General features: G+C 54.2%; 1 protein-coding gene across 8 annotated transcripts in view; it reads right to left on the reverse strand.

Moving 5' to 3' along the window:
• Positions 1-19,974, reverse strand: part of SMOX (spermine oxidase) — a 48,452-nt gene that overhangs the window by 17,756 nt on the left and 10,722 nt on the right. For 5 of the 8 annotated variants that reach the window (XM_078056980.1, XM_078056976.1, XM_078056979.1 and 2 more), the window contains exons 2-3: positions 6,083-6,316; positions 2,179-2,426 (exon numbers count right to left, since the gene is read on the reverse strand). In XM_078056980.1, coding sequence (XP_077913106.1) covers positions 2,179-2,426; positions 6,083-6,290 — 456 coding nt within the window. In that variant the 5' untranslated portion in view covers positions 6,291-6,316. The remainder of the gene's footprint in view (positions 1-2,178; positions 2,427-6,082; positions 6,317-19,974) is intronic. The other 3 variants (XM_078056978.1, XM_036093332.2, XM_036093335.2) reach the window with 1 other exon arrangement.

Genomic DNA, 19,974 nt, shown 5'->3' on the forward strand with positions numbered 1-19,974 from the left:
TTGTCATAGGGCTACAGTCTCCTGCCCTGGATTAGATTACATCTTCCCAATGTGACCAAGGGAAATGGCACAGGCCTGTAACAGCTAATAATACTCACCCTGATTCTCATTAAGCACTTTACATCAGGATCTCATTTAATCCTCACGACGCTCTGAAGTAGGTTTAACTGTGTCCATTTTATAGATGAGGAAAGTAAGAGTCCTCAGAGAGCCTCAACAACTCGCTCAAGATCATACAGCTCATAAATGGTAGAACTAGTATTTGAATCAAAGTAGTCTTGCTCCAGGGACTACATTCTATGATACTAGTGCACGAACTCATTTATTTGTTAACAAATAGAATGGATTCAAATGAGCAGCCCTTCAAAGTCGTCACCTTTGGAGGAAGGCTGCATATTTCTTATGAAGCCACCCTCAGGCAGCGCTTCATAGGCTTAGAGCGTGCCTCTTAGAATGGCCTCCAGCTCTGGTTAAAAGCCACACAAGGAAACCTCTCTTTCCTCAGGGTTAACACCTCTTCCTTCTGACCCAAAGCATCACTGCTCCAACTGATAACCCACCTTATCCATCCTACTCTCCACAACTCACATTCTTAGCTTTCAAAACTCAAACCCACAAGCAGAAGCCGATGGTGATCTACTTTTAAGCACATTTAAGAGTACAAGCAAGTCATAGACCCTGAAAAAGTCATTCTCAAGAAGCATCCATGCCTAAAGCACTCACAATAACCTGGAAATAAGGATGTGACTAATTCCCAGGAGACCAGAAAGGTCTACTTTGGAGAATACTAGTTCTTATCTGCTCGTTAACAATTCAGTCTCTTTGTACGTGAGTGAGAACACACAATACCATGGGATTGCACACAGCATACCTTGTGGGTGCACACACAGAAGTCACAGTGTGCCTGCCCCCCATTGAGCAAGGACTATCCCCAAGAGTCATTTCTCCTTTCCCATGCCCAAGAGAGAAAATGTGCAATAGGTGCTGGTTGGTCAACTTACTGACCTGGAGTGAAGGGTCATTACACTGCACATGACAAGCTATCAGAAGGCAAGACCTACGTGCTACCTTGCTTGTTAAGTGCAGTTCACAGGGCCACTGAAAGATACTAAAAACATGAACATTTTTTTTAAAAACCTGTATTAGATAAGGATGTGTGCCATTGCCACTTCTATCCAACACTGTACTGGAGACACCAGCCAGTGCAATAAGGCAAGAAAAGAAATAAGTTGTCTTAGACTGTGCTGTCCAATACAGTAGCCACTAAACACCTGTGGCGATTTAAAATTAATTAAATTAAATATTTAGTTCCTCAGTGTTACTAGCTACATTTCAAGAGCTCAAGAGCCACATGTAGCTAGTGATTACCCTACTGGATAATGCAGGTCTAAAACATCTCCATTATTGTAGAGAGTTCTACTGCACAATGCAGGTCTGAGGATTAGAAAGAAGGAAACAAAATTGCCATTTTTTTGTATAGTATGTACATAAAATTCCAAAATATTATTAGAATATAAATTAACATGTTAATGGCTGTAATATTAGCATTAAAATAATACTTTATCAAGGTAGCTAAAATCAATATATAATAATCAGTTATAGTTCTATACACTGGAAAAAATTAGAAGGTAAGTTTTAAAAAATTACCACTTGCAAGAGTACCCAAAAGCAATAACAACAATCACCACCCAAGCACCTACTAATAAATCTAATAAAAGACTTTTTTTTAAGATTTATTTATTTATTTGAGAGAGAGAGAGAGAGAGCAGGGGGAGGGGCAGACTGAGAGGGAGAGAAATCTTCTAGCAGTCTCCCTGCTGAGTGCAGAGCCCAATGTGGCCGATTCCAGGACTCTGAGATCATGACCTGAGCCAAAATCAAGAGTCAGACACTCAACCAAATGAGCCACCCAGGTGCCCCCTAATAAAAGATATTTAAGGTCTTTCTGAAGAAATATCTAATCATCTGTATCAATGGTCTCTTACCTAGTACTTCCCCACTCATCATCTTCATTCTATCCTCAGATTGTCCTGATTTTCCAAATACAGGGCCCAGAGAGTATGCAAAAACATGACCAGAATCACAGAAGACCCCACAGGTCACCCAACTCTCCCCACACTGCCAGGGTGCTCCCTGCCTCCCACACCCATGTGCCCAGTTGCCCTGCTAACACCTCACCTCGTTGTATAAATCACTGAATTCCTCAACCACGTCCTTGGGGATCCTGCAGCCACGGTTGGTGAGGTAGCAGGCCACGCCATTCTTGGAGTAGAGGCTGATGCGGCCCACGCTGCGCTCCCCATCAGTTGTCTCTTCAAGGAGGCCATTGGCTTCTGCTAGATGATAGATGGGATTCCCATGGGAGCCATGGATCCAGGTGGCTCCCAACTCAAAGGTGGCGTGTCCTGATGGTGACAACAACAGCCCTTAGAGGGGCAGGGACTTCTTCAGAGAGGGCCAGAACACCACCTCACCCTTCTTCTTCCAAGAGGCTCCTTCCATCCCCACAACAGGGCAAGAAGGGAGTTAGGTCCCAGTCTGGCAACTAATCAAAGTCTTCAGTGAAAAGTTCCCAGTGGTAACCACATGTGGCACAAAATGGATTCCGCTATTCAGCTGAGATAACTGCCACCCCTGAATGACTTTGTGATCTGCTCCAGAGTCACTTCACTGGACTAGTTAGAAGGCTCTCCTTTTCCATCCTACCTTTGTCTAACATAACACCAGACACCGGACCCTCCTTCCTCATTGGTGACTCTCCCTCAGGAGACACTCTGTGGCCACCTGAGGGTACAGCGGTCCCAGCGAAGGGAGTGAGGTTATCTGAAACACCCAGTAAGGAGACCCAGGAGGAGGGCCTCTGGCTCAAGGTCCTCATCTGACCTTACTCCAATTCCTCAACATCTCCAGTGGCCCCAGAGTCTAAACCCCTATCCCAGACAGAAAGTGGCCCCTCTCCCAACTTAGTCTGGGGCAGAGGAGAGACAGCAAACATTCCAGTCTGGAAGGCTCCTCCCCAAGGTAGTCTAAAATAGACTTCCAGAGAAAACTAAGCTCTCTCATCCTAAGGCAGAAGAACATAAGGTGGCAGAACCCTGGGAGTCTGACTAGGGAAGGGGGCAACTCCTGGACCCAGGTTGAGACAGGGCTAGGGCTGGGGCTGGTTCGACCACCCCATCCACAACCAAGGCACCAGATGCTCTGGGGCATCTGTGCCTGGGCCTCAGTTTCCTCTTCTGATGCTGCAGGGACTGTGGCACATTGTCTCCTTCCTTGCCTAGCTCCCAAGGAAGTTGAAACAATGAAAGAAGAGAGAGGAACTTTTTTGTGTGTTTTGTTTTGTTTGGGAGGACTGATTCAAGATATCATGTGCAGTTAAATTTTTTGGCAAGATGATCACAATAATTCCTCCTATCCTTGTACACATGGCCCTTTGCAACGTGACCTTGCCAGTCCTCCCATCAACAGGTGGGGTCTATTTCCCCACCCCCTTGAATGAGGGCTGGCCTCTTGACTTGCTTTGATTAACAGAACGCAGTGAAAGTGATGTCTTTGGCTTCAGAGCCGAGGCCTCAAGAGATCTCAGGGCTTCCACATTCACCCTCTTAGAATGTGACCACCGTGGACAGGCTTATCCTGCTGGAGATGTGTGGCCCAGCCAAAAAGCCAGTGCCAACCACCAGACAAATGGGTAAGGCTGTCTTAGACAAACCAGCCCCAGTCAAGCCACCAGATGACTGCAGCTGAGTGGGAGATCCCAGGCAAGACCAGCAAAAGAACCACCGAGCTGAGTCTGGCCCAAATTCCTGACCCACACAATTTAAGCAAATAAACCGTGCTGTTTTAAGCTGCTACATTTGGGGTGATTTGTTAGGCAGCAACAGCTATCTGATACGCCATAATAGACAACAGTATCACCCCTCACCCCACAAACTGGACATTCTTTTTTTGTGTGCCTTCCCTCTCCTGGGTTGTTTCTAATTAAACCACCAGTTACTAAAAATAGCCCTGTATATACTATGTACCAAACACAGAGCAAGAGAAAAAGCAATCAACCTCCTGCTGGCAGCCAGTGAGAAAGAATTTACTCCTATCTCTGGAGGAGGCAGGAATGTGTATGTCCCTTTGTCCAGGAAAAGTGGGCGGATGGGAAGGCACAAGAAGCTAAAAAACCCAGTGCCATGCCTCCAGGCTTGGGGTTCCCCAAGGTGTCTTGCCTGGTTTGAGCTCCCAAGAGAAGAAGGGAGCCAACACCTTGGGGAGGGGCCTGGGCCCTCCCCAGGGCATGCCAGGGAGCTCCAAATCCCACAGCCACTGGGTAGCGACATCCAAGCACGGGGCACCCTTCCTGGCTCAACACATGGCAAAAGCAGGTTTGAGGTGAGCAGCCTGGGGTCGGCCACAAGGTCAGCATCCCACCTCTATTCGCCAGGCTCTGCAAGGAGGTGGGGTGAGCAGGCCCAGTCTAAAGATATCTCCTGCCCTCTCCTACCTGCCCCTCGGCTGCTGTGATCCTTGACACCCCTGCATCCAAGGGCACCAGCACCATCTCCTCATCTGCCCCACAGTGTCCCCAGAGCCTCTGGCCTTCAACACCTGCCCAACACCCCTGAGACTCACAGCTACCGTGTCACACTGAAGCAGGCCCAACTGCAGCCCGGGCATTCAGCCCTTCGAGTCTGCACACACAACACATGCAAATTTGCCCTTCCCCGGACGTGCTCTCCCCACTCCTGGCAGGGTCTGCCTCGATCTTCTTCACATCCATCGCTCCACGCATATCGCCCCCTCCTTCTTCTGCCCACCCAACTCCGCCCATCACCAAGCTCCCCCAGGTCAGGAAGGCTTCCGCCACCAATAGATGGATAGATGGTGCATCCCCTCAGCTTCCTGCAGCCCCAAGCTTCCACCTCACTGCCTGTACCATGCACGGTGTGTCTCAGCGGTCAGCGACCACTGAGACTGGGCCATGTGTCCTCTCATCTGCTTCTGTGTCACCCACTGAATATCTTATCAAGACTCAAGAACCACAACTGGAGCTGCCCCTTCCCGAAGCCTCCCAGCCAGCCAATCAGATGTTGAGCAAAGAGTCCCAGGGCTTCCCCGCTGGCTGTCCCCAGGTTTACGAGTGCCTTGGATGGCACCTTCATCCTCACTGCCAGCACACTCCTATGCGTGCCAGCAGAAGACAGACGCAACTCATAGACGCCTTCCAGGAAACGCTCTAGAAGACTCCCAATGTGTCAAAGTTTCTGAAAGAGAAAAGGGCCCCATGTGTGTCCTCAGTCTCTGCTCGTTCTAAGCCTGACCACCTACGTCTCTGAGCCAGGTTCCATATCCATCAAATGTGGGCACATGATATCTGCATGGCCTTGCTGCCCCATGTGGGAACGGACCCAGATACAAAATCCTCTGGAGGGTCAATGTAGCACGTGCCTCAGGCCATCATGCGTGGTCCCTACCCACTCAGCCTCTCATTGGCCAGACCCCTGGCTGGGAAGCGCTGACCTCCAGCTGCATTTCAGGCAAGTTCCCCACCCATTAGAACCCCTGGCAAAATCTGCCCACCCCTGGGGTAAGTCTCTTTCCTGGCTCCTTTCTCAAGAGTCTTCATTACTCTGCAACCTAGACTGATCCTCTTCCCAGACAATCCTAAGATCTGCCCATCACCCACAAATCCCATCCACCTCTACTGCCCTGAGCTCCTATTGCCCCAGGACTAGCTCTCAGTCATGATATACTAATTCACACTCAAGAGTTAATGACTAATACAAACTTACAGAATTCCTCTTCTTGTGAAGTAGAAACCGGTCCACCCACTGCCAAGACGGTTTGGCTGGGTGTCCTCTCCTTCCTAAACACTGTGAACTCTAGGTCATGTTCCAAAACGAAGGCCAGAGCCCCATCCTGCCCACCTCAGAGGGTTGCTCAAAGGGCAAAGGAAGCTTCTGGCAAATGCCCAGGCAGCATGCATGATGGAACATTTATCGCAGGGAAAAACCAAAATAATGAGATTCCAGGCAGGGCCAGAGCACTGAAGGACAGAAGATGACCTTGGCCTAGGAGCTGGGGGGACACTCACCGAGTTTCACGCTCTGCACGCGGCCTCCGATGCAGCTGGAAGCCTCAAGCACAGTGACATCCGTGAAGCCCTGCTCCAGAAGTGCTTTGGCTGCAGCCAGGCCAGCCAAGCCAGCGCCGATCACCACCACACGAGGCTGTCCCCTTCTCCGTAGGCCACGACTGAGAGGGTCATCCGCACTGTCGCCACTGGATTCACAACTTTGCATACCGTCCGCACTGGCCTCCTAGGAACCTGCGAGGGGCAGGGGTGTCACGGCTTACCTGCTCTGCCTTCACTGCCCACATGCCCTAAGGGACACTCATGAGCTCTGTCCTCAAGGGGGGAACCTCGAGCCCTCGGGCTCCTCCTGAGACCTGGACAAGAGGACCCAGGGAGAAGGACAGACAGAGGGAAGGAGAGAGGTGGGGAAGAGGCACCGTGGGCCCCCACAAGCAAGCAGGACTACTGGGAGCCTGCCCCAAGCCCCCGAAATCCATCAATCCCATCCCAAACCTGCTCGGCACTGCCTCTTCCCTGAGCCTGAGACAAGAGCCAGTCAGGAAGGGTTGAGCAAAAAAGCCAAAGTCAGGAGAAGCTGACACTGCTGACCCTGAGCCAGCCTGCCCCAGCACAGCTGTTGTGGTCCAGCTCACACCAACCCCGGCTGCTCACACAGACCTTAGGATGCTCACATGGACCCCAGGATGCTCACACGGACCCCAAGACGCTCACACAGACCTCAGGACACTTGCACACGCAGCGCTGGAGCCTCTACTTTCCCTCCCTTGCGTGGTTCTTCCCTGGCACTCTTTCTCCTTTACCCCTTCTCTTCTCCTCTAGCTTTCTGTTCGTCTTTCACAGCCTGAGCGAAGTGGCAATTTGGTGGGCAGGACATAGTCCCGCCCTCCCCCCAGAAAGTGCCACGAGGCTGGTATCGGACAAGCCTCTGCTATTCCGGGTAGGTCTCTGGTTGTTTTCCCCAGCCACCCAGCCCCTCAGTCACCGCAAAGCAGCAAGGAGCCCAGGAAACGGTGGACTGTGAGGACCCATGGCACCAGAGGCCAGACGTCAAATTGACAGTTACACTAAGCCAGCTTGTTCAGAGACGCCAGGCTAGGGAGCTGACGGCTGGGCGGCCAAGGGGGGGTCCCTGAATCACCCCAGTTCTGGGAGAAGCTACCCTTCTATTCCCAGAGTGACCACGAGGGTTTGAAGGTGTCTGTGGGCCATCCCAAGGGGCCACTCAGCTCTGATCCCGTCCCTGTTCCCTCCCTGACCCATGCAACTCTGATTCCAATTGTCTTTACTGAGGTTTCAGTGGCAGAAACTCCAGACTCTAATAGTGTCCAGGACCTAACAACACAGGAGGAAGGGTGCGCGGAAGGTGGCTGTGGGCAGTGGAGTGGACAGGGGACATAAAAAACTGTCTCCCATACCTAATAAAGCTCAGCATAACCCTTCCAGTGATGAAGCAGTCGCACCCCCAAGAATAAACCCAAGAGAAGCAGGGCATGTTCCACCAAAGAGACATGCTAAAGAATATTCATAGCAGCTTTATTTATAAAGGCCAACAAACAGAAGCAGCCCAAAGGTCCAGCCATGGAAGAATGGATAAATAAACTGTGCCATGTGTAGCATTTTCGTACAAGGGAATATCCTTCAGCAATAAACAGAACTAAATTACTGATACCCTTAAACGTTACATTGAACAAAAGAAGTCAGAGACCAAAAGTACATAGTGTATGCCTCCACTTACATGAAGCTCATGAAGTGGCAAAATGAACCTGTGACGAGAGAAGAGAGATTGGGAGGAAGGGAATGACTGAAAAGCGTCAGGACGGAACTCTCTGGGGTGGAAGGAATATGTATCTTGATCTGAATGGTGGCCACACATTGTATATATAAAGATCCACTGACTTGGACATTTAGGATTTGTGCCATTTGTTATGTGTGTGTACCTCAGTAACTATTCAGATATCCATTCCTGGCCCGAAAGCGGGGGGGGGGGGGGGGGGGCGGTTGAGAGAGAGAGGGGAAGAGAAGAGAAGAGAAGCGAAGCGAAGCTACACACCGACTTCCTTCTCGCGTCTCCTGGTCTGACCACTAAAGCTTCCGTCCTACCTTGAACCGCGCCCTCCAACATCTCTTTATCATAGGATTAGCAAAGGGGCCTTTTTCTGAATACGCTGAGGCTGCGAAGCTGCTCCTCACGCCTCCCCCACCCGCTCCGCCTGCCGACGCCACACCTGGGCACCAGGGCTAGGACGGCCACGGCCCCAGACTCCCGCCCGCAAACTCCCTGCAAACCCCCCAGCCCCAGGCCGGCCGCCGCGGTTCCCTAGAGGGCCGGAAGGTGGCGCCCGCGGCCCCTCCGAGGCCGAGTCTCCGTTGGAGGCCGGGGCTCCCCGCCCCCTTCCAGAAGAGTCCGGTCTGGCTCTGCCTTTCCTTCCTCCTTCGGGGCTCCTTCGATCCCTGCCCGCTCCCTCCAGCGAGGTGCTGTGCGCATCTGGGAGCACGGGGTCCAGCGGCCCGCGTCCTCCCCTCGCACCCTGCCCTGGCCCGGGTTCTCCTTCCGGTGGACTAAATTTAGAGGGGAGGGTGTGGCTGCCTGCACCCGGGGCCCGCGCGGCCGGCGGGAGGAAGGGTCCGCGGGGCGACGCGGGCTGGCGTCAGGTTGGTAAACACACACGGGGTGCTCAGAGCTGCCGCTGACGCCACCTGCCCCGCACCCCGCGATGCGACGTGGAGCTGCCGCACGCCCCGCCCGCGTGCCTCAGTCCCCAGCACTGGGGGGGGGGGGGGGGGCTGCCTCAGTCCTGGTCTCCGGGCTCCATCCGCAATCCCCCCCTCCCGCGCCCGCCCAGGGCCACCCTCCAAAACCGCCTCGCTTATGCAATAAAGGAGGGGATTGCTTCAGGGGTCTCACACCCGACTGGTGACGACCCCTTTTTGGAAAAGTTCCGGGGGGGGGGCGGGTGTAACTGGGATGAAATGGCGGGGGGGTGGGGGGGTGTCCCCACTCCCCTCTGAAGTCTCTTCACAGAACCCCCAATCTCCGTGGGCCACCGCGTCTGAAAACCCGGGGTCCAGTTAAGCTGGAAGCTGATAGCGGGAAAGAATACTTGGGGCGCAGCGCCTTCCCAGCCGGCGACATGAACTTCCTGGGTAGCCTCAGAAGGGGCCAGCTTGTCCTCACTACATTGTGATAGTCAAATAAGGCCCTATGTGGATGTCACAAGATTGACAATATTTGTAAGAGCCTCAAGTGTGAAAATCACCTGTAAAGTTCTGTAACTAAATTATAAGCAGAGTGCCTCTGGGTGAGGGTTCAGAAATGCATGGTGGGAAATGGCAGGTGGGCAGGTTGCCCATAAGAGGAACACAGAAAGAACCCCGAGCTCCCAATGTATCAGAGACCTTAAATTCAAACAGACAGCACAGGGGTGGAAGTAGGTAAGCAAGGGCCATGTGGGTCACCTACATCTCTGATCTTCACAAGGAACCCCACAGTCCAGTTCCCTCCACAGGCCTTGTCCCAGATGGGACTCCCAAGGAGCCAGAGAAGCCCTACACACAGCCCACAGAAGGCAGAGAGATGAGGAGTCCGCCCCATGGCCCCCCATATCAACCCAGGGAGCCAACACCCCCTGGGGTCCAAACGGAAAGGGACAGAGAAAACCATAGGCAGGAAGCCCTACTGTGTGCCAGGCCCTCAGCTAAGGCCTGAACTGGACCTTCCAGTGCTCTGGTATCTCCAGCCAGGGTAGAGAAGAGGGGGTGAGAAGCAGCTTGTTTTCTGTTGGTTTGTGGCATCTTTTCCTTTCAGATTTTTTTTTTTAATTTTATGAGAAAATGGCTTATTGAGGAAGAAGACTCACTTACTGCTCCTCCATGCCTGCCTGTCCTTCTCTCGCCTTTGGGAAATAAATAAATAAATAACATCCTCTCCTTGATCTGTATGCACAGGAGAAACAGAACACCCTGTACTTTTCGAGCAGATAAAGGAGAGAAGAAAAAAGTGCTGGTTCAGCCAGGCAGGGAGGAGGAGGAGGAGGAGGGGTGGGGGAGGAGGGAGGTGCAGGGCAACAGCCACTTGTCTTCTTGCTCCTGCTTCCATGGCAAAATGAGGGTGGGAGCCTGGAGCTCCCATATCCCCAGGCAGGCCAAGCCTGGTAGCTTCGAGAAATCAGGTCCGGCCATGGCATGAGCATCCCACCCTCATTCAGAATGCCCCACTGCCTGACCTCTGCTCTGGCCTGCAAGCCAGCGCCTCCCCCTGCTGCCCAAAGCCAACACTGCCCTGATTGAACCTGCCCAAGAAGCCAATCTGGAAAGCAGGCGGCAGCAGGGGAAGAAGAGAGGAACAGGGGTGCCTGGGTGGCTCAGTCGTTAAGCTTCTGCCTTCAGCTCAGGTCATGATCCCAGGGTCCTGGGATCGAGCCCCGCATCGGGCTCCCTGCTTGGCGGGAAGCCTGCTTCTCCCTCTGCCACTCCCCCTGCTTGTGTTCCCTCTCTCGCTGTGTCTCTGTCAAATAAACAAATACAATCTCAAAAAAAAAAAAAGAAGAAGAAGAAGAAGAAGAAAAAGAGAGGAACGGAGGGAAGAAAGGCCCTGTCCCTGGGGCAGGGTCACCAAAGAAAGAAGGATGAAGACTAGCAGGCCAGGCCCACTGCACCTTCTCTCAACATGCTCACCAGTTTCATTGCATCCCCCTCAAACTGACCCTCCAAGAAGTGCCTCCTAATCGCCAAATACCAGAGACATGCTTTAGTGCTGGCCTCCTCCTGAGCCCCTCTTGGAAATGCCCAGAACGGAGCTGGGGACAGCTCATATCTCCGTGTGCTTCCCCACCATGGTTAACACCGCTGGACCTCCGACCTGGCCCAAGGCTCCAAGCTGAATGCACCCTTAAGGGAAGACCGCCCTTATCCATCAGGTCAAGTCATGTCCAGCCCGCAGCCAGAATCACTGTGGCCTCCACTCTCCACTTCCCCGTGCACTCGCCTGCCTCCTCCCTCGGAACTGTACCCCTAGAGAATTGCTGGGCCTGCCCCAAGTGTCACCCAGGCCTCTCACTGACCAGGAACCTAACCCAGCAATTCACTGAGCACTAACCATGTACCAGGCATGGGGAAGGCCTCGGCATGTCAGCCCTTTAGCCTCGGGACCCGGCTGACCTTTCTGGCTTCGAGTCTCGCTCAGACGCCGCCAAACATACACACATACCCCAACTTCACTGAAGTCTTGGGATCCCCAGCGCTGCCCACCCGAAGCCCTAGAGGAGACACCCCTCCCTCACACGCGTCAGAGAAGCAGGCTCTGGCCTCTGTTAACACGCACACCCTCGTGCAGGGCTGGGGCTGGGCAGCTGCGCGCCGGCATGCACCCACCTGCAGGGCCTGCTCCACTGATGTTTCCCGAAGCAGCCGACCCCCTGGAAATGTGCGTTCCTTGCACTAGCTGGGCTCCGCGATCACCCCCATACACCCACCCAGCCCCCGCCGCCATCGCTCTTCTGTTCCCAAAGCAGGGACATCTCACCCCAGGAAATCCTATGCTACGATTCAGTAATGAGGCTGCAGCCCCACAACCACCGAGTAGGGTGTGGTCCCAGGCTACACGGGGGACCCCTCCGCAGGCCGTGGGGGTGAACCGCAAGGATGGTCAGTGGCCCAGCTCGGCACAAGGCGCCACTTCCTCCTCAGGACTGGAGTCCGCTTCAGCTCACCCGGCAATCGGCAGGTCACTTCCCGCCCCCCACAGTGGCCACTGCCACCAAGGGCCAGTTTCCCAGGTGCCCCACGCCCTTCCAAAGTCCCCCCTCACCAGAAACAAAAAACCCTTACCATCCTTGGCTCCCCTCTGAACACAGGCTACTCCCAAATGTGTCTGCCTCACTGTCCTTTTCCCAAGGTCACCTCATTGTGAATGACCCATTTCCGAGAGGAGAACAATATGGCCAAGGCAGTTAGCCCACCCGGCTCACCTCACCTCACCCTTAACGGTCCAGACTCCACCAGGTGAAGCACTCCAAAATGGGCCCACCACTTCCGATCAGTTGCCTTCTCCCTTCCTATAAGCCCCATGTTTGCTCCTGCAGGGCTCTGGGGGCCACCTGGACCCTCCCCTAAGCAACCTTGGGGACTTGGAGAGTATCTCTCCTTCGAACAGATACTCCTAGTGCTCAAGGGCTGCAGCCCTACCTCAGTTTCCCTGGAGAGACTCCTCTCTGCTTCAGGTTTCTAACAGAAGGGAGGGAGGGGGAGGGAAGCTGGGGGGCTGGTCCAGGGGAATCTCTTTGGACTGCCTGGCAGGTCTGGGGAGGGATTTGGATTCTCCTGGGCCCCCCAGACAATGCAATTATTCTTCAAATGTAAAAAACGCCCAGAAATCCCAGACCAGCTGCTTTGCACAGTGACCCAGACAAAGGGGCTCTGTGTCTGCACATGAGGCCCCTCCCAGCCCTCAACCCCAGGGAGGAGCTGGGCCCAAACTCCTCCCAGACAGACCCTCCCCAGGCCTCCTCACCCAGGCCAGGCAGCCAGGAAGTGAAAGAGGGAGGGCCAGGCCTGGCCGGCCACAGGGGCATAAGGGTGGGCAGTGAGACGGTCTAAGCATGCGGACAGGGCAGGGGCAGCCTGGGAGCCCAGTCTTTCACTTACCAGGTGACCCTAGACTAGTGTCTTCCCTTCTCCGGGTCCCACCTGGCCAATACCTCTGAACTCACCCCAAGGATGCAGCATCGGCACCCCACCTCCTGGACACACTGGTTTGAGCCCCATCTGATGCTTAACTGCCTCATTTAGTCTTCCAGCTTTCCCATTTGTAAAATGGGCATCAGTACCGCTATGTGGTAGGACAGCTGGGAGGATTCAATGAGACAGCACAGACAAAAGGCCCCCTGCCAGGGCCATCTCTGAGAGAGCGGAGAGGTAGGAAGACCCCTGAAGAGACCAGGACAGAGATGGGAGACCTGGGGGCCCCATCTCACTTCTAGAAGAACCCCAGTCAGCGTCTGAGCTCAGACCCAGGCCTCAGCCTTGGCCCCAACCCTAGTATCAGACGAGACCTTGACCCTGACATCAATCAGAGTACACCACAGCCTATGTTTCGCTGACCTCCAACTCTGAGTCAGCCTACATCCTACCCAGTTCTGGAGGGTCGGGCATCAGAGACAATGGTCACCAGCTAACCCCAAGCTCATAAAAGGGACAAGGCGTGGGAGCCTCATTCCACAGAGCGCACCCACCAGCAGTGTTCTCTGGCTCTCGAAGGCCAATGTGGGGAAAGGGCTCTGGAGGCCCCATCTTCCTTACTAGCACTTGGACTTCTCTCCCAACACAATGTCTTTGTTAGCCATCTTTCCTCCTCATGACCAGATGTGTAAAGTCCCTGAAAGCACAGCTTTAAAAGTCTTTGTAAGCCTTTTCAGGAGAAGCTGGGAGCCCACTCCGCATGGAGAGAGGCAGCCCTAGACAGGGTGTCCAGGGGGACAACACCAGTGGCACGGCCCACACAGGCAGTGGTGGGCAGGAGAGGGAGGCACTCCTGGAGACATAAGCACTGTGGTCTGGCCTCTACTTCCCTTGAGGCTCTGCAAGGCATGATAGATCCAGGAGGATTGTTCCAGGACCCCAGCTTACAGCTGCCTACAGAGACAGACCGTGGAGATGACCCAGCCCGGGCTAGAAGCCTAGCTGGGGGTGGAGGAGGGGAAGCAAGCCTGGAAAAAGCCAGAGAAAGGGTAGAGTCCTTCTGATGGGCATAAAGCTCAGCTGGCAGTCTGAGAGAAACAGAGGTAGAGATGGGCCAGGGCAGAGCCCAGGACTACACTCCTGCTCCCACAGCCACACTCAAATGGCTTTGCCCCACACCCCGCCCTAGATATCCCACCCTGAGCAAAAGTGAGTGAGTGGTTCACACTCTGACCATAGATCAGATCAGGGGCTGGTCATGACTGCTTCTAAACAATCAGCGATGAGCCTTTCCAAATCTGGGCCAGCGCACCAGCCCAGCTTCCATCTCCGACCCCCGCTCCCCATAGCCCGTGCCCTGGGGTCCCATCTCTGTGCCTGACTGCGTGCACACATCATCTCTGGCCAGGTAGGCAGCCACCTCTCTGCAAGCAGGGCCCACGGTCTTCCCCTCAGATCCCAGAGCTTCCAGATGCAAGCAAACACCATGACCTCCCCCCACCCCGCCCCCGCCAGCCCAAAGAGAGGTCAGGGGGCTGAGATGATGACTGCCACTCCTGGAGGCTCCTAGAGAAGATGAAATTGCCCCAGACAGCAGCCTCTGCCCCAACCAGGGTGGCCTTAGGAGAGTCCATGAGCCCTGAAGCCTCAGTTTCCCCATCTGTAGAATGGGAATAATAAAATGGCAATAATCCCTATTAGCCAGCCTCCAGTGTCCCCCAGCAAAGTCCTAAGGGCACAGATCTCACTGTGGCTCCCTTCAGCAGCCCTTAGGATAAGATCCCATGGCCTGGATTTCCTCCTCTGAGCAGAGAACCTCATGCCCAAACTCTGAATCCCCCTCCAGGAAGTCACCAACCACCCAAGTGTAAGAGACCACAGAACTGATCACTGTCCTAGTGACCACACTGTTGTGGGACTGCGCTTGGTGACACAGACCAGATGTGGGCAGAGGAGAGCTCAAAGGAGATGGTGCTCACAGTGACTCACTCTTCTGGGAGGAAGCTCTCCTAAAAGGGTGAACTTGAGAGAAAATTAGCCTCAAGCCCAAGTTACCAGCACTGTTTTGAGGCACCCAAGCCACTGTGGCCCTTGAGGAACCTCAGAGAGGAACCCTCCCTCCTCTACTCTCTCTCTCACACACACACACACAATCACAAAAATATACTTCCTTATGGTTCACTTGATGATCTAGCTTGATAAATAGTCCTCCTTTGAGGACAGGCTACAGCACCATGGTTTTCATACAGGCCCTCCCTGGGATCAGATCACTTGTTTTTTAATACCAGTGGTTTGAATCTTTACCACTAATTAGATGAGTGACCTATAAGCCTCGGTACCTTCATCAGTAGAATGGGGATAAAGCGTGCCTGCCTCACGGAGCTGAGTGTGACAGTGCAAAATACCTAGCCCAGAGCCAGGCATGTAGCAGCCATAGTTCTTATGTTTGTTTTCCTACAGGCCCAAGTGCATGCTGGTCAGGGTCATGGGGCAGGGGGGAGGGGACGGGGAGGGTGGCCTGGGCCAGGAGACCAAATGTGGTGGAGATGGGGGAAGTTGAGCCAGTAGAGAAGTCACAGACCCTCCTGCAAGATGACTTCAGAGCAAGACCTCCAGAGAGGACCGCCCCACCCCACAGTGATACTGCCAGAGTCTGATGACAGGAGAGGAACAGAGCATTAGGAGAGAAGGGCCACCCCACTTACGGGGGATGCTTGGACCTCCCAGGCAAGGCCTGTGAGGCTGAAAGCGCAACAAAAAGACAATCCATGTGGTCACCAGCCTCCAAGATGGCCCTCAATGACCCTTGTCTCCTACTACTTGTACCCTAATGTAGTCTCCTCCCACGCTGGCCTGTGTAACCAAGAGGATATCATAGAGGTGACAGAGCATGACTTCTGAAACTGGGTCAGAAAACACCCTGTGGCTTTGACCTTGCTCTCTTGGACTGCTTCCCAGAGGAGAAGCCAGTCACCACCTTGTGAGGACACTCCAGAAATCCTATCAAGAGGCCCATGAGGCAACAGACTGAGTCCTACCAACAGCCAAACCATCTTGCCAAGCTGTGAGTGAACCACCAGGAAGCAGATCCTCCAGCCCCAGGCAAGCCTTCCAGTGAGTGCAGCCCCAGCTGACATCTTGTCTCAACCTCCTGAGAGACCTCAAGCCAGGAACACCCACCTAGACTGCTCCCAAATGCTTGACCCACAGAAACTGTGAGGACAGTAAGTAGCTGCTTTAAGCTACTATGGTTTGGGGTCGTTTGTTATGCAGCAATAGGTAACTAACACAGTCAGCAATTCTGTCTCCCCAGAGACCCCCAAGGTGAAGACCCCCCTAGGCAGACTCTCCATTTGACTCAGGATCCCAGCTCCCTTTCTTTCTGAAATTCAGGGCTGTGTTGGAGTGAAAGAGAGGCTGGCCCAGGCCCTACAACCTACAAGCCCAGGAGACAGGAACTCTTTTCCCAACCAGTGCATTAGGCTCACCTGGAGATTTTTACAAATGACCAATACCCAGCCCCCATGCTGGGTCATTTATATCAGACTCTTTGGGATGGGACTGAGCATTGTAAGGGCCCTATATGATGCTACATATAGCCAAGGCTGAGAACTACCACTCTAGAGCAGGCTCCCAATGCAGACTCCAGGCCAGCCCGGAACATCCAGGGTCTGCCTGTGCAGGACGAGGAGGCAGAAAGAACAGCAAGGCCAAGCAGTGCCTAAGATCCACTCCCTCCCCCAGGTTTGGCTGAGGGTCTCCCTCTACCTCCCCTCCCCTGCTTCCCTGCAATGCCAGCCCCACGCCTCTAGTGCACCTCAGGCCAGACGAGTCCAACTCTGCCCATGAGGACTGCTCCCTTAGAGAGGACCCAGCGTGCAGGACGGCGTTGAGCTCGCAGTGGTCCTGCGGAAAACTTTATTTTCTCACCTATCAAATGGTGATTGCCATCATATCTGCTCTGCTTTCTCATGGGTCCTAGGCTCCCCCTCAGACGTCTTCAGAGAGATTTATATGTTTTGCCTCCCCCGAAAGACGCGGCCCCGCCTGGCACTGCATTAGCCCCAGGGGAGGACACAGCAATGGATTAAAGAGAGAAGGTACGGGGCGCCTGGGTGGCTCAGTCGTTAAGCGTCTGCCTTCTGGCTCAGGTCATGATCCCAGGCTCCTGGGATCGGGCCCCGCATCGGGCTCCCTGCTCGGTGGGGAGCCTGCTTCTCCCTCTCCCACTCCCCCTGCTTGTGTTCCCTCTCTCACTGGGTCTCTGTCAAATAAATCTTAAAAAAATAAATAAATAAAGAGAGAAGGTACGACAGGGATGTGATAACAGCCATGATGGGGACTGGGGGAGAAGATGGGACAGGCACCTAATGGGGGCAGGGAGAGGAGTCAGAGAAGATTTCCAGGAGAGTCCTGAGAAATGAGCTCTCGCGGGGGAAGGGCAAAGGCCCAGAGGCACTGTCTTCGAGATCAGCTCTCAACACCACCCTTCCCACCCCCGCCACGACTCATCCTCCAAGCTCCAGGCCAGGGAGCCACGTGGCCACACTCACCCGACCTTCCTCCGCAGCCGAGGCAGCCACCACCTGAGCCACTCGGCAGGCGTGCAGGGCACCCCTCGGCTTCCCCAGGTGACGCAGCCACACACATAAGCTTGTCCCCACAGGGGCACCCAGGAGAAGGGGCAGGATGGCCCTGGCTCCCCAGAGGGCACCAGGCTCCTTGGGCAGCACCCCAGCCCTCCAGAGAAAGGGGCAGGATGGTCACACAGTCCCTCGGCAAACAGCACAGGCACTGCAGACTCAGCGTAGAGCAGGGTGAAGAGCAGTGAGAAGTCTGGGTGGGCACAGGACCTGGGGGGGCGGCACGTTCCAGGCCTAGGGTGTAGCCAGCGGGGAAGCCCCTGGAGGTAAGCACCAGCAAGGTAGGAGAGAAAATGAGGCCTGAGGGGAGAGGGGAGAAAATGGGGGCAGGAGGAGGCAGAGGACGGATTTTCATTCATTCCTTCAAAAATGTTTCATCCTCGGGGCGCCTGGGTGGCTCAGTCATTAAGCGTCTGCCTTCAGTTCAGCTCGGGTCATGATCCCAGGGTCCTGGGGTCGGGCCCCGCATTGGGCTGCCTGCTCGGCGGGGAGCCTGCTTCTCCCTCTCCCACTCCCCCTGTTCCCTCTCTCGCTGTGTCTCTCTCTGTCAAATAAATAAATAAATAAAAATCTTTAAAAAAAAATGTTTTATCCAAACACCCATTAGGATGGCTACTGTCAATAATAAATAACAAGGGTGGGTGAGGATGTGGAGAAATTGGAACCCTTGTGCACTGTTGATAGAAATGTAAAATGGTAGGGCTGCCTTGGAAGACAGTGTGGCAGTTCCTTTAAAAATTAAACATAGGGGCGCCTGGGTGGCCCAGTCAGTTAAGTGGCTGACTCTTGGTTTTGGTCCTGAGACGGAGCCCGGCGTCAGGCTCCAAGCTCAGTGCCCAGAGTTTGCTTGGGATTCTCTCCCTCTCCTTCTGCCCCTCCCCCTCCCAAATAAATAAATAAATAAATAAATGTAAAATTTAAATATAAAGCTACCATATGATCCAGCAATTCCACTCCTGTGTATATATGTGAAAGAATTGAAAGCAGGGCCTTAAAGACATAGTTGGACACCCACGTCCATAGAAGCATTATCCCAAAATAGCCAAAAGTTGGAAGCCAGCTAAGTGTCCATCGACAGATGGATAAACAAAACGCATTAGGCATATACAATGGAATATTATTCAGCCTTAAAAAGGAAAGACATTCTGGCACCTGCCTACAACATGGATGCACCTTGAGGACATTATGCAAAGTGAAATAAGCCAGTCACAAAAGGACAATTACTGTATGATTTCACTTATATGAGGGACCAAGAGTGGTCAAATCCAAAGACACAGTAATTACGCAGGGTGGTGGGTGCCAGGGGCTGGGGGGCGGGATATGGGGGGCTAGTGTTTAACGGGGATAGTCTCAGTTTTGAAAGATGAAGAAAAGTTCTGGAGCATAGCAACATGCATATCCTTAATACCACTGAACTGTATACTTAAAAATGGGTAAGATGGTAAATTTAATGTTATGTATCTTTTACCACAATAGAAACAGTAAGAACAACTACAGCAACAAAGATGATTCGTGAGTGCTACTCTGTGGCAGGTACTCGGGATACGGCAACAGCCGGAAGCCTCCATCACCAACCCCCCAGAGGCTCTAACAGGTCAGGAGTGACAAGTGCCACCACACGAAATCAGGGTGAGGGGAGAGGCGGCCGCTCTGTGTGGGGAGGTCAGGGAAGTCTGGCTGATAAGGGGACACTGGCGCAGAGGAAGTGACCGGCAGGAGGGGCGCAGAGGATGAGAGTGCTGCCGTGACCTCCTGGGGACTGGCTGACTGACAGGATGTGGGGGTGAGGGCGAGGGCAGGGTCAGGATGACTTGGGTGACCAGTCATGATGCCATCAACCCTGACAAGTTCTGTGTGAACTGGCTGTCTCCTCTCCCCTTCACGACAAGCCTGTGGGGAGGGAGGATGAGAAACTGAGACCAAAGAATTTGGCAGGAGGGCCACCCCAGCCCCCCCCACCTCCCCAGGGAAGGGGGCTATCCCAGCTCCCCACAGCCCCTGATGGGGGTGAGCCGCCCGCACCCGGAGATCCACCCATTCTGCGGATGGGGCCCTCAAAGCCTGGGACGGGGGGCGGCAGACGAGGAGGTGGCTTCCCCGCGGGGCTTCTCCCCTCTCCCTGCCAGGAGCCACAGCAGCCTCAGTTCTGGGGTGAAGGAGGACAGCCCTGTCAGCACTTTCCATCGACTCTTTCAAAACCACTGACAAGAACCGAGGCTGGGAGACAAACTCAGCCCGGGCACCGTTCCCCCCCCCACCCTGAGCCAGCCCCTCGTGACTGCACAAAGCCCGTCTGTGCTTGGGCTCCAAGCCCCGGGAGGAGGGAGGTCTCCTGCAAGCCCATCCTCTCTCCGGAGCCACGGGGTCCCCGCTCTGCCTCGCCGGGGACACCCTGCCCACAAAGAGGTGCCGCAGCCCCGACGGCAGAGCCGGGCTGCCCACGGCGGCCGGCGGGGTCCGGGCAGTGTGTATGGGGACCTGAAATGCTTGGCACGACTCTGTCCCCCCTCCGGCAAAGCTCCCTCTCCTATGGCCCCCACTCACCAGAGTTTATCACAGGGCAAAGGTGGC

The sequence above is a fragment of the Halichoerus grypus genome, chromosome 10 (assembly GCF_964656455.1).
Source record: "Halichoerus grypus chromosome 10, mHalGry1.hap1.1, whole genome shotgun sequence".
Taxonomy (NCBI): Eukaryota; Metazoa; Chordata; class Mammalia; order Carnivora; family Phocidae; genus Halichoerus; species Halichoerus grypus.